This window comes from Periplaneta americana, chromosome 9 (assembly GCF_040183065.1).
Source record: "Periplaneta americana isolate PAMFEO1 chromosome 9, P.americana_PAMFEO1_priV1, whole genome shotgun sequence".
Taxonomy (NCBI): domain Eukaryota; kingdom Metazoa; phylum Arthropoda; class Insecta; order Blattodea; family Blattidae; genus Periplaneta; species Periplaneta americana.
Genome location: NC_091125.1, coordinates 17,679,977 through 17,694,918, shown reverse-complemented (window position 1 = coordinate 17,694,918; position 14,942 = coordinate 17,679,977). Strand labels below are relative to the sequence as shown.

General features: G+C 35.9%; 1 protein-coding gene across 6 annotated transcripts in view; it reads right to left on the bottom strand.

Moving 5' to 3' along the window:
* The window catches only part of LOC138705801 (uncharacterized), a 109,898-nt gene that overhangs the window by 21,759 nt on the left and 73,197 nt on the right, over window positions 1-14,942 (bottom strand). For all 6 annotated transcript variants that reach the window (XM_069834443.1, XM_069834441.1, XM_069834444.1 and 3 more), the window contains 2 exons: window positions 10,304-10,466; window positions 2,483-2,661 (listed from right to left, as the gene is read on the bottom strand). In XM_069834443.1, the coding sequence (XP_069690544.1) occupies window positions 2,483-2,661; window positions 10,304-10,466 (342 nt within the window). The remainder of the gene's footprint in view (window positions 1-2,482; window positions 2,662-10,303; window positions 10,467-14,942) is intronic.

The window sequence follows — 14,942 nt, the reverse complement described above, 5'->3', positions numbered from 1 at the left end:
GTAAGTATGGAGTAATAAAATACAAATGTACAAGAAATCTTTGTGACTAATAATTATTAGTTACAGCTCAATACACTTGTAATGTATTAGCAGCGTTTCTCAAACTATGGTCCGCGGACCACCTGTGGTCCGCGGACCACCTGTGGTCCTCGAGGTCTGCCCTTGTGGTCCTTCGAAAAAGACAGAAGAAAAAATAAAATTCAAACGAATTCCATATCACACTATAGCTGAAAATCTCAGAGTTTGGAAATGACACATGGCAATCACCTTTCACTTTTTCTCCCAGTACTGACATTTTATGAAATTTATTACCCTACCCGTCTACCAACTTCCCACTCTACTCTCAGTAACAAAAGAGGGATTTAAAGCACTATGAACGCGGGATTTCTCGCCGCCTTTTCCTGCACATTTGGCACAGCACCTGTAACCTAGCCAAGGACCACCTGAATTCATAACAGAGGACCAAAGTACTGAATCTTTTCATGTATTTATGACTTTCTTAATAGTTTTGCCGACACCCAGTCTGCACATTGAAATGGGAAATGGGCACGTACTGTACGTCGTACACCAAAATAGAACGTGCCAAATTGCATCTTTACTTGTTTCTGTGTTATTTCTTTTTATTTCTGTTTTTTTCAGATAAGAAATTTTACACTCCGCCTATTTTAAAATCCAGGCGAATCAGATCCAGAAATTCAAATTACAATACTTTTCTAAATATCTTTTTTTGTGGTCAATCACAAGTAACTTATAACAGATTCTGTGCATTATCGATTCGTTTTTTCATTAGCAGTTAGTTGTTTGAAATCCTTCTTGTGTGGTACACGCTTGTAGTTGTCTATGTCTCTGTTAAATAGTGCCCATTATATATAATGAAAAACTGGCTTTGATCCAATCTTTGAAAAGAAAGGAGCGTGATGATACAGTTCATTTAGGCAGTGTTAATAGTTCAGAAGCTGTGTGTGAAGATATTAATATCAATGATTCTCGTGCCATTAATGAAATATCTAGACGTCCAAATATAGAACTGTGCAAGAATTGGCAAGCTCATCCATCTCATTAATGTGAGTACCAACATTTATTTTTTTTTTTTTTTAGTTAATAAATTAAAGATTATTCAAACTCTAATAGCCTTGAATTATTATAAAAAAAAAAAAAAAAAAAAAATGAATTTTCTTCTATTAACATTAACTTAATTAGTTAATACTAATATAAACTTAATTGAATTATAAGTTAATTTTAATTAATTAATTCTACTTTAAAATTTAATTACTGGTATTAAAATATGCTACAAAAATGATAAATTTGCTTTTGAAGGGAACAAGAGTAAGGTGGTCTGCAGAACTGTTCTGACTTAAAAAAGTGGTCCCCACTTCAGAAAAGTTTGAGAAACGCTATATTAGACCATACTTTTGTAGAATAGGGTCCATGTTGGATGCTGGCCGAAAGCTGGCCTCTTCATTGCACTTTTGATCGTCCAAGGTCTCTCTTCCCAAAAGGATTGTAGTGAAATAGCCTCTGAGGCAGCCTGTTATTGGGCGTCCGTGATACATGTTCATACCCGTTGTTTCTGTATGTTGATATGGTACCGGTGATGGCAGTTATGTTAAATTCATTCCTGATGTCGACATTCCGTTTATGATCATATAAAGTACTGTATATCCGACCAAAGGTCTCTGGAGTTCTCATTTCTGCACTTCTATTCTTTGAAGTTGTCAAAATGTTAAGTTCATGTTTCTGAGCTGTATTACAAAGTTGGAATTGCCATGACTTTATAACATTTCAGAATTGTCTCTGGCAGACTTTTTTATTTATGTCTTACTAATAAAAACTCTTATACAGACGTTTAACTGTCTTATACTTACACAATGAATAACTCGTTTATAAGTCGTATGTAAATTCCTTGCTAATAATCACTACATACGTCATGTATAACAGTACAACTGTTACATAGCTACGTCATAGTTTCGTCATTACTTCATTACAAAAGGTGATAGAATAATAAAATTGTGGTTCTCTATTGCATCCGGTTAGTGAGCGCTAGTGTGCCACGCTAAGTATCGACAGTACAACTGGACCTGGTCGATTACCACACTATATTTTGGTCAAAGAGTACAGCTACAGCAATATTATTCTAATTCTTCTGTGCTCTTTGGTTTGTTCTTCTGTGGTTACAAGGGAACCATCATCATAAAATGACAATCTATAGAAACAGCTGTTAGAGGGGTGGACATTTTTTTCTCTCTATACAACACTTAAACAAGGCATTTCGTGTATATAACTACTGCAAAGCAATTCCCATGTATAGTTACAGGCTGCTTATACATCCATCACTTATGCATGATTTATTAGTAGCTAATGTTTTCTGTCCCAACTCTACATAAGTCTCGTATAAAAACTATATATGGTTTATTAGTAAGACCGTATATATCTAGAATTTATGTAAGAAAGCCATTCTAGATATTTATCTAAATGAACTTACCAACTTCGATATATGTTCATAGCTTTCCTGGTAAATATCCATGTTACCAGTTTCGGTAAGGAGATGATTAGCCAGTTCTGTCAAATCTGTTACTTGCTGCTGGTTTCCCTGCTGACCATCATCTTGTCCAGCTTTCTTTCGCCTCCATCGCTCTGATGCTGACATAGTTTTGTTGCCTCCTGAGGAAGTAACGGTTCTAATTTTTATTTTGCATTAAAAAATTTAAAAGACCATAATTAGTGAAGAATAATAAACAGATCTACCTCTGATTGAAGTTCTGGCTGATATGTACATCTATTATCAGGCAGTACATCACTTGATGATATGTATCAGAGGCAGATCAATTGTTTGTATACATCTGAAGTCTGATTAGTGTAATATGTAACTAGTCAGCGATGTATGCAATGGAGGGGGAAAGGAACTGGCCACCCTACCCCATTATCTCCTGGCCTAGGTGCCTCATGAGTGATGCTTTATGATGTCACTTATGAGGTTCAGACCTGTCTTTGGACAGTTGACTAAACAACGACAATAAGCAGATCAATATTAAGAAATAGAGATTGTATAGATTGTTTAAGAAGTAGGAGGAAATGAAGAAAGATTGGAAAAAATTGGATTTGGACTGCCCTTGGGCAGACAATTACGAATGAATGAAATAAACAGATACATAGAAATTGAAAATAAGGACTGCATTAATAAACAAGGTAAAAGAAAATATAGTAATGAATTATCTGCATCATACAAAATGAATTCAAACATGATTTGAGAATATCTAAGAGAGAGAAAAGTGTCGCTTTAAGAAGAGCACAAGTTGTATACGCAATATTGTAAAATAACGACTTTTATCACCATATATCATATTTTGTTGGTTGTGAGAAAGCTTAAGGTAACATGAACAGTAAGTTATTAATACTTTAAAAAACTTTAGGGCCTACAAAATAATATTCCCAATAATTCTGAGAAACGACAATATAAACAAGTTAAAAACAGGAAAACATAAGTCCATAAAAAATTTAAGAATAGCATGATAATAGCAAGATTTCGGAACCAGTAAAAATGAAAAGAAAAATGTGACTGAATTGTGATCTACAACGGATATTAATGCTTATTATATGAAAGAGAATACAGCTAGAATTATATTCATGAACAATACAATTAATACAATATTGTATGATATTACTCTTACGAAATTATGGAAAAATTTAAGATCATAACACATTATATAAGTACTGTACCACATGTCTGGCTCATAGGTTTAATATTACGACCTTTTATAACTTTCACTGTATTAAGATTCTAACTCGAAATTGTTGTAAATATGATGATATCTGTGACAATTTATGAAAAATACCACATTCTGGTGCTGGTGTGATGTGCATGATCAGAATGCGCAAAGATGACGATATGAACATCTCAACAGAAATTGTTCTGCATTCTTTCACTGATGGAAATGAAATCTGTGAAGTGTAGACAATGTGCATTTCGGAATGAATTTAATTTTAGGCATCACAAAGATGTTCCTACCTAGATGTGAGCATAATTAAATGGGACAAGCATTAAGAGAAATGGGCTGTATTGTGTCCATGCATGGAAAGCATAGTAAAAGAAAGGTCTTTGAGGAAAAAGTGGAAAGAATTCACATGACCTTTGCAAGAAGCCTAAGGAAGTCAATTCGAGCCGAAACATTCACTTGTCCCCATGCTCACTGGATCTTACTCATCTGAACTTTTTCCTGTGGAATTTTGTGAAGGACCAAGTGTATCATGCACCTCAGAATAACTTCAACGATTTGTGACACAAAATTCGTCAAGCTATCGACAGCACAAATGTTTCTGAATATTTGGCTGGAGATTGCGTACAGTTTGGACATCTGCCATGCCACTTGGGGGGGGGGGTGGTTTGCACATATGAAGAGGTGGATTCCAAAGTGTCCTAAGTTCTTTTTTTTTTAAGACTTTAACTTGGTTTATTCACATTTTAATTTATCCTTTTCCAGTTTATATAGGCTATAACTGTGTAAGTTTATTTAACATTTTCCTAAGTCTTGACTTAGTGTCTGCAGATGCTTTTTTCAAACGGATCTAAAGGTGTTAAATTTATTTTACCATTTTTCGTCATTTTTCTCATTACTTGTCATTTGGACTTATGCCAGTTTTGAATCCATCTCTTCATATCGAAGTTCTTTGAGTGTGACGTAGAATGCTTGAGTCTCTGTACCAGAATACACCAGGTCTGCATTAAATTATGGTAACTTTTAAGATTCTCTTGAGGCATCTAAATCGACATTTTCGTGCATTCCAATCATGCACAATATGACAGTGTGACGATGTGGTATTTTTCATGGATTGTCATAGACATCATCATATATACAACAATTCCGAGTCAGAATCTAAAATCTAATTCAACTAAAGTTATAAATGTCTGCAATGTTCAACCTAAGCTGGATTCATTATATTATAATCAATCAATCTTCTTAATGTATCCAGCTGTTTGCTGACAACATAATAGTACATTATGCAACGAGCCTATAATGATAGTAATTAAGACGCAAGTATGTTTGTTTATGAAACGATCGCTTGCGTCTTAATTACCATTATAGGCAAGTTTCATACGACTTTTTATGCTCGACCATACGTCTAACTTGAAATTATTCAGAAGTATACATTTTATTTGTATCTGACAGAAGATCAGAAGTGACCTTGTTGATAGCTCGAAATTGTGAGATGTGTGCAGACGCGAAAGTATTGATTTTTTCCGACGAACAATAATGTCATTGACCTTGATGTAATGCAGAGAATGTATAACCTGGAAACTGATTTAGAATTGAAAAACGAGATGACAAATTGAATTTATTTTAATATTATTTACAATTAATGCTAATTATTATAGTAACAGAACACAACCTTCTGCGACAGTATTGGATTTCCAGCCTCCGTGACGTTTCCCGCATCTTTCGATTGCATATCCGAGAATAATCGAAAACCTGAACTTTAATGAATAGGTGTACTTTAATGACATGCATTAAAGGACTGCTACCAGGTGTATAATTACTACATTTCGGCATGGTCGAGCATAAGTCCATTATAGTCCACTGTACTCTTCAGTTTTTGTTTTTCATGAGAAATGAGGGGTATTTTGACCAATGTTCATTTTAGATGCCTGTTGCTAGTAGCCAGAGTTGGGGTGTAGTCAATATACACAGGACAGTTTGAAGAACATCTGAGATCTGGATGAGGCTTGCAATTTTAAATGTATTTTTAGATCCTTTTGTAATACATAGTGTCTGATTTGTTGAATATTACATTAAATTTATAATGGTGCAAATACATAATACAAGAACTGTAAACGTTTCAAATGCTCTTAGTCACTTCGTCTTAATGTCCATGTTTCTGCCCAATACAATGATACACTCCACACAAAGCACTTCACTAGTCTCTTCCTTAGTTCTTTCTCCAAAGGTCCGCAGAAGATGCTCCTTTTCTTATTAAAAGCTTCCTTTGCCATTGCTATTCTCCTTTTGACTTCTTGGCAGCAGCTCATGTTACTGCTTATAGTACACCCCAAGTATTTGAAGTTGTCCACTTGCTCTATTGCCTCATTTAGATTTCGCAAGTTTACCTTCTTTATTTTTCTTCCTATGACCATGGTTTTCGTCTTGTTGGCATTTATATTCATTCCATACTGCTCACAGCTGTCATTCAGCTTTAGTAGCATATCCCTTAGTATCATCTCCTCTTCTGCTAACATTGCCGTATCAGCAAATCTTATACAATTTATTCTTCTTCCCCCTACTGCTATCACTCCTCCCATGTTCTGAAAACAGATCTTCACTAAATCCTCCAAGTAGATGTTGAACAGGGTAGGTGATAAAGGGCATCGTTGACTTACCTCTTCCTATTTTGCTTCCTTCTGACATTTCTTCTCCTATCCTGACTTGACTCATTTCACATAAAGGTTACTACACAGCCTCTGCTCTTTCCAATCCACGTCAATTTTCTTTAGGATCCCCATAAATTGATTTCAGTTCACTCTGTCAAACGCCTTTTCTAGGTCCAAAAATACTATAACCACTTCTTTATTCTTCTCTAGATATCTTTCGTCGATTGTTCACAGGAGTCCAATTGCATCTCTCGTACCTTTTCCCTTCGTGAAGCCAAACTGCTCTTCTTTCAACTGTTCTTCCATTTTCTGATTATATGTATAGCCCACTTACATAAAGTACAAAATGTTATGATGTAGTACAATTATCACAAGGGACCATACTTTGTCCAACGAGGCTATAAGGTTAAGTATGTTAAGTATTACTGGAGTTTTAAGTAGCTGACGCGCGTGCATCTAGCAAGCGAAGTACTTGACTAATTGCTCACATGACTGTGGTCAAGTTCGGCAGAACAAAACATGGACCACTTTAACAATTACACTAATATTTACAATATAAATTATTTACATTATGTATACTAAACTATGCTATCTATATATATAATTTGAACTGGTAATGGAAATTACGGGACAATGGCTGAATGGATTTTAATAAATGACCCTCATTTTGAAGCTTGGAACCCAAAGTCTTCAGCGAAATGTCAGTTTTCCTACATAATTTTTCTATTTTCCAAAATCCATCTTTCGTCAGTTTTGAGAACTAATTGCATTTCAAAATAAAACAAAACACACACTACAATAAACTACAAGCTATTACACGAAGGCCATGATCTGCAGGATTGCTGACATATTTAGAGTTGAAATTCAATTGGTTATTAAAAGCTTCAAGACTTACTAAAAATAATTTACAGGTCTGATTCTCCGGTGTGTAATTTTCTGAGTACAGCTGTGTATTGGATATTAAAATCTACAAAATTTGAGGTGGTTTGATGACATCATTACCATTAGAAATTAATTATTAATATAGTTAATGCCATGCTGTTAATATATAAACTACAAAACTTGCGTAAGATAATAATATTATGATTAAAAATCAAATATTTTATAGTTATTAATAAAGTGGGTTGGGTCTTTTTCATATATTTAATTATTTATTTCTCAAACTATTTATTTATTATTTAATTATTTTTTCATATATTTAATTATTTATTTCTCAAACTATGGTCCGAGGACCACCTGTGGTCTTTTGGTTCTTCAAAAAAGACAGAAGAAAAAATAAAATTCAAACGAATTGCGTATCACACTACAGCTGAAAATCTCAGAGTTTGGAAATGAACCATGGCAATCGCCTTTCACTTTTTCTCCCAGTACTGACATTTTATGAAATTTATTACCCTACTCATCTACCGAATTCCCACTCTACTCTCAGCAACAAAAGAGGGATGTAAAGCACTATGAACGTGGTATCTCGCCATCTTTTCCCCACACATCCCGCGTCTGTAACCCAGCCAGGGACCACCCAAATTTATAACAGAGGATCAAAGTACCAATCTTTTCATGTATTTATGACTTTCTTAATAGTTTTGCCGACACCCAGTCTGCACACTGAAATGGTCACGTATTGTACATCGTATACCAATAATAGAACGTGCCAAATTGCATATTTACTTGTTGGAAATCAGGCATGTTTCTGCATTAATTCTTTTTATTTCTGTTTTTCCAGATGACGATATAAGAAATTTTAGACTCTGCCTATTTTAAAATCCGGGCGAATCAGATCCAAAAATTCAAATTACAATACTTTTCTAATTATATTTTTTGTACCCAATCACAAGTAACGTAAAAAGATGGTCCTCACTTCAAAAAAGTTTGAGAAACGCTGTGCTAGAGAAATTATGTAATGGACAACTAACGTCTACTTTTAAAATTCCCTTAAAATGGGAGTGGAGATGATTGTAACTACAGGGGAGATTTAGATGCTGTTATGGAATGTGGTTGTGAAGATGTTATTTTTGTTTGTGAGGATGTTGAGTTAGAAGAAAATAATATGATGGCGCTGATATAGGCCTACTACATTGCAGGTTATGTTGCCAAGTGTGTAAGTGTAGTAGTAAAGTGTGTTAGATGTTGACAAGTTTATACTGTGATCAGACATTGGAATATTCCAGTGATACAGTATAATTGAATAATTATTTAAGAATAATAGACCGAGGAGTACTCATGTGGCGCACACAATTCGTAACAAATGTGACTGTACTTGCATATAATGTATTCCAGTGTTTAATTTCGGACAAATATGAGAGCGACTTCATTAATGCAACAAATCAAAGGCGTCTCTTGAAAACATTAATACGTGAACAATGTGAAAGTGTTGGTAATAGTGGTGACTTTACAGTATGTGATTGCGAACATTTCACAAGTATGCTAGTTTCTAGAGCCACAACTACATTGGCTAATGTTCTAAAATGAAACAAGATAGTATTGCCAGTGCTTCAGGAACAAGAAGAAAATTGCAGAGTTTCATAAAAAAACAGGTACCAATAATAGTGTGTATTTAAATGACATCTCATGAATAACTATACTGCTTCTACTTCTTCAGAGAACTGCGCATTCCTGTCAATTTTCTGCTTTATTAACTGTCGTTTTTCTGTACTAACAGTAGTAAGAAACGAGCTTTAAATGACTTCCGCCAAATTTGGAATAGACATCGACTGAATTGAACTGCCTACAAAGAAAACAAAATCACTACCTGTTCAAGAGCACCACACTCAATCGCTTTCACCTTCATCTTGACGATATTAAAAGCCTAAACTAACCTAACCTAACCTGTCACTAAAATCCTAAACTAATCTAACCTAACCTAACTTGTCACAGATTCGCCTATACAAGGCATAACGAAAGCCTAAACTATCCTAACCTAAACTGTTACAGTTTCGTATATGCAAAGCATAATAAAAGCCTAAACTAACCTAACCTAATCCGTCACTAAAATTCTAAACTAATCTAACCTAACCTAACTTTTCACAGATTCGCCTATACAAGGCATAACAAAAGCCTAAACTATCCTAAGCTAACTTGTCACAGTTTCGTATATGCAAAGCATAATAAAAGCCTAAACTAACCTAACCTAACCTGTCACTAAAATTCTAAACTAACCTAACACAGATTTGCCTATACAAGGCATAACAAAACCCTAAACTACCGTAACCTAACCTGTCACAGATAAGTACGTAAGACTTATTAAAAGTCTAAACTAACCTAGCCTGTCATAACACTCCATTTTCTTACCACTATACACTTCCCTAAGGTATGAAAATGGCCGAATTTCTATGCCGCTGGAACATTGCAAACTAGCGTGAAACGTTTGTAATGTCTCATAAGTTATGTTGGTACATGTAAGACTGCTGAACATGCATATATCCGCAATAGGAAAAGAAGTCAATCAATGCTCGTTTAACAACCGTAGTAGTAGTAGTAGATAAAATAATAGTTATGCTGATTACTGTCTTCTTAATATAATTTACTATTAACTAGAGTAAATAATGCCAAGCACCACTATTAAATATACCCAAGAGAAATGGCATGCAGAGCATGTCCCGTTTGTATGACGTCACGATTCTACTATCCAGTCCTGATAAAGAACTTATAGCGAAGGTCCCGGCAGAACCCTATGAACGAATGAGTGTATGCCATCTTGTTCTCTTTTGTATTCACTGTCCACGTAGAACTACGTCTTTTTCCTCAGGCGGTACCTATGAGTGATAACTCTGGAATTTTTTTTTCTTGTTAGGAGGGAGGGAACATCCCACACACTACGACCTGAGGTATATTGTACACCCCCTATTTGGGATGAGTTGCCCACCGATCGATCCCCTACGTGCACTGACTTAACCACTTGACCCCCTTAACAACTGGTCCCTACAGCCAACAAAGTCCATGTACCACTCCTGCTCCGGCAACCCCTCCAATGCTCCCTTAACGGTCCGAGGTGGAAGTCCTCCACAGAGGTGGTTTGCCCCAGGTTGCGTTGCATCATCACTTGAATACAATCCACAGAGCCCAGTCGAGAGAGCCAGGAGCTTCGGAGGGCCGCCTGTAGAGCGATCTGAAAACCAGAAGAAGTAACGGAATGATGAATGAAAGGATTATAGGGGAGAAAAGGAAGTGGCGTAGTTGAGTGGGGTTCCAATTGTCTGATAAAGTTACCTGATATTCATCCATAGGGGTGAGGGAAAAACCTTGAAAAAACTTCACCCAGGCAATTCGTCCAAGAATCGAACCCGTGCCCGCTGGGTTCGGAGTTAGGCTCGCTAACCCCTCACTCACAACGGTGGATTAACTCTGGAATTAACTGTCACTGTCCTGATGGAGTGGAAGAGAAGGCCTGATGGCCTTAACCTTACCAGAATAAATAAATAAGTAGTAATAATAATAATAATAATTATTATTATTATTATTATTATTATTATTATTATTATTATAAATAACCCACACTTGTTCTCCTTGTCTCCTTAGCAATTAGAATAATAATTGGAGCAAAGGCTAGAGAATCGTGTAGACCATTTTTTTTAATGAGAGATTCTGACCTTAACAAATCAGTACATATACTCTTTAATAAATTTATTCTTATGTAATAAAGAAAATTTTCTAACTAATTCAGCCATACATAGCACAAATACCCGCAGAAAGAATGATTTTCATACACCATCATCAAATTTATCATGCTATCAAAGGGGAGTACGTTACATGGCAATAAAAATTTTCAATGGTCTTCCTGAAGACATTAATGGCCGGTTTGTCCAAGTATTGTTAGAACACTTAACGACTGTTAAACCTTCAACAGTTTGTTAAATACAGTTTTTCCATTTGTTCAACACCAGTTTGGCCTAACAGATTCTTAACCGTTTGTTAACTTTAAATGTAGGATTTCAGGCCGTTAACTCATTTAACAAACAGTTAAACATGGTGAATAACACCACAGCTGTTCAGACAAAAGTTGTGAAAATAACATGTTATGTTTCTCTTTGAGGAATGTTTACAGTAAGGGCCGGTTTCACCAAGCTTCAGTAAATCAGTGCAAATGAAACATTAGCTAGTACTGAACATTAAAATATTTTCACGAGTACGTTTATATGTGCACTCTTCCCCTAGACTTCAAGCCGAGTAGCTATATGTGCCTCGTCGCGCTACTTACGTCATGACTCCTCGATGGAGTAGTCAGTAGCGAGTTGGATTACTATGCCAGGGGCCCGTGTTCGATTCTCAGCGATAACTTTTTTTTTTTATTAATGTAACTAATTTTTATACATGTTACCTTTCTTCATTTTTTTAATTTTGTGTACTGGAACGAATTATTTCGCAACTCTGGCTCCACTAGGAGAATTTAAAAAACTCTTGGGAGATCAATTTTCTTCTCGAAATAAAACAAAGATAAGCAAACAAATTAAAGAAAAATAAAATAAATACACATGTGGATCTAATACTTCATCCACATGCCATCGGCGTCTATCACTCCCTGGCATTTTCGGGGCATTGAGTCCACCAGATCTCGGAAATAGTTCTGGTCCTTAGCGAAATCTTTCCAGGTAGCCAGAACTTGATCTCAGAACTGATCTGGATTTTGAGGTGGGATGTCTCGATATTTGTCAATCCTCCTCTTTTTCATGCTTTTCCGTGAACAGTCTTTGAACGTTTATGGCAGTGTGCGCGGGGTGATTATCCTGCTGGAAAATAAAATTTCCATCGGAAAGGAAAACGATTATAAATTCCAAGAATCCAGCTCTTTCGCTTCTGTTTTAAAGTCAGTACAAACATATCTTATCGCTAGCTATAATAAAATTCTAATGAATGAAAGTTAATATACCAATTAAGTTTTGTTATGTTTGAATGCACATTATGTATTAATTTACTAATATTTCTTAGGTACCGGTATGTAGTTATAATAATCACTTTCATGTCTTAAAATAAAACTCAGTTGTATGCTACTTAGTTGACTAGTTTCAGCTTTGTCTCAGCTGTTTTTATGATACTCTAACCTATGATCAGTTTCTTCTAAAATTTTGAGTACCAGTACCACGATCTTCGTGACGCGGTATCTTTTGTGAATTTTTGTGTCATTCAAATTTTCAAAATGATCGGTTTTTAAATGGTTAATATTATCTCCATTTGACTCTTAATTTTCGAGCAGTTCCAGATATAACAATTCTGCGTCGAAACGTTCTGCATTTTATATTGCAACTAATGAATAATTAAAAATTTAAAGACGGAAATTACTATCACTAAATTTAATGATAGTTTTACTGGTTCGTTAGGCTAAAGATGCTTGGTGAGATATAAAAATGATTTAATGAACCAGTAAATAAATTAATGAATCATTAAAACCTTAATGAAACTTTGTGAAACCGGCCATAAGACTGGTAATATATAATTTAAAAGATATTTTGGAATATTAATATAGGGAAGATAATCTTTATAAGTCAACTGATTATCATACTGACGCTTATTTCGATGCTGAGCTATTATCCATTTAATATTGAGGAAATGTGCGATCTTAACGTGGCAAGAAATTGAAGTCAGATCTGAATATCCTACAAACAGAAATAGGCCACTTGTTCCAATTCACCAGCTACTATTAACTCTAGATTCTATGTTACTGGCTCTTCAACTATAGCCGATGTCAATAGTACTTCAAAATACACAGTGAGTAAATAATAAAATGTTTCAGCAGCAATTGCTTCTTTAGGACGAAATTACATATAATTTATACGAACGGAACTGCAGATTGGGACAGCTGGATAAATCTGCAGTGGCGGAACATGCGTTTCAGGATGGGAGGCACGACATACAGTTCCGAGAAACAGACATCCTCAGTAACACGTCCAATTACTTCCCCCGCCTATTCAGGGAAGCGATTGAAATCCATAAACATCCAAACAATTTCAACCGTAAAGAAGAGGGTCTGAAACTTAACAACTGCTGGCATCCTGTCCTGAAACGGACTCGTACAAAACCTGTGCACAGCGACGGTACGACGGATGGAAACCGAAATCCTGCGAGTGCTGTCCGCCACGATATTGGAACACAACAACCAGCCCAAGGCCACCGCACTCTAGCGAGCGCGGACCGCCGCAACAACTGTGCGCCACGACCAGCCCAAGGCCACCGGGACTGATCAGGTGCGAGCCGCCGCGACCAATCAATGCCACGGCCAGTCCAAGGTCACGATCTGATGGACGCGGACCGCCGCGACAACGGAACACCAAGTCTCGGCGCTATAAATAAGGACGAGCAACCAGTCATGTCATCAGTTGCTACAGGTATCCCGAGCAGAAGACTTCGACCGAGGATACCTAACCACTGAAGATGTCTGCCGTAGAAGTAGACGAAACGTCTGGTAACGTCAGCACCAGTAGACCACGGCATCTTAGCCCGGAAGCTCTGTTTCAACAAGAAAAATATATATTTTCGCTGCCAAACACTTCACCATTTTATTTCATCACATACTTCTTAAGACATTCAACTTCTTATGTAGGGTTCCGAAACACTTAACAAGTATGAAAAATACGTTCGTTTGTATCCTGGCAGTAATATTAATGCAATTTTAACACACCAAAAAATGTTGTAAAGTGAGTTTTCAGTACATATCATCACAGCTTTAAAGAAACTATTGAAATAATGTCTATAAACTACAAACAAATATTATATGTAGGCTTCAGATAAACTAGGTTTGAAGATTATGGCTATAGAAACAATTGAGACAAGATACACACGTATGGAGTGTTGACAAATTTATACGGATGAATCTCTTATATCATATTCAAAAGTGCAGAAACTGGGATGAATATGTCCTGCCTTTTCATTTTACTATTCTGTCAGAGAATATACAACAAATTTTTAAGTTACTGCTATTTACATATTACTTACAAATGGCTTTTAGAGAACCTGGAGGTTCATTGCCGCCCTCACATAAGCATGCCATCAATCTCTATCCTGAGCAAGATTAATCCAGTCTCTACCATCATATCTCACCTCCTTCAAATCCATTTTAATGTTATCCCCCCATCTATGTCTCGGCCTCACCAAAGGTTTTTTCCCTCTGGTCTCACAACTAACACTCTATATGGATTTCTGTCTATTTACATATATGTTTGCAAAATCTCTTATATAGATTAAATAAATACAGTAACAAATATAAATGGCACTGGGGAGGAAATTAAACGCAGAATAAATATGGGAAATGCCTGTTAATATATTCGGTTGAGAAGCTTTTGTCATATAGTCTGCTGTCAAAAAATCTGAAAGTTAGAATTTATGAAGAGTTATATTACCGGTTGTTCTGTATGGCTGTGAAACTTGGACTCTCATTTTGAGAGAGGAACACAGATTAAGGGTGTTTGAGAATAAGGTTCTTAGGAAAATATTTGGGGTGAAGAGGGATGAAGTTACAGGAGAATGGAGAAAGTTACACAACGCAGAGCTGCACGCATTGTATTCTTCACCTGACATAATCAGCAACATTAAATCCAGACGTTTGAGATGGGCAGGGCATGTATCACATATGGGCGAATCAGAAATGCATATA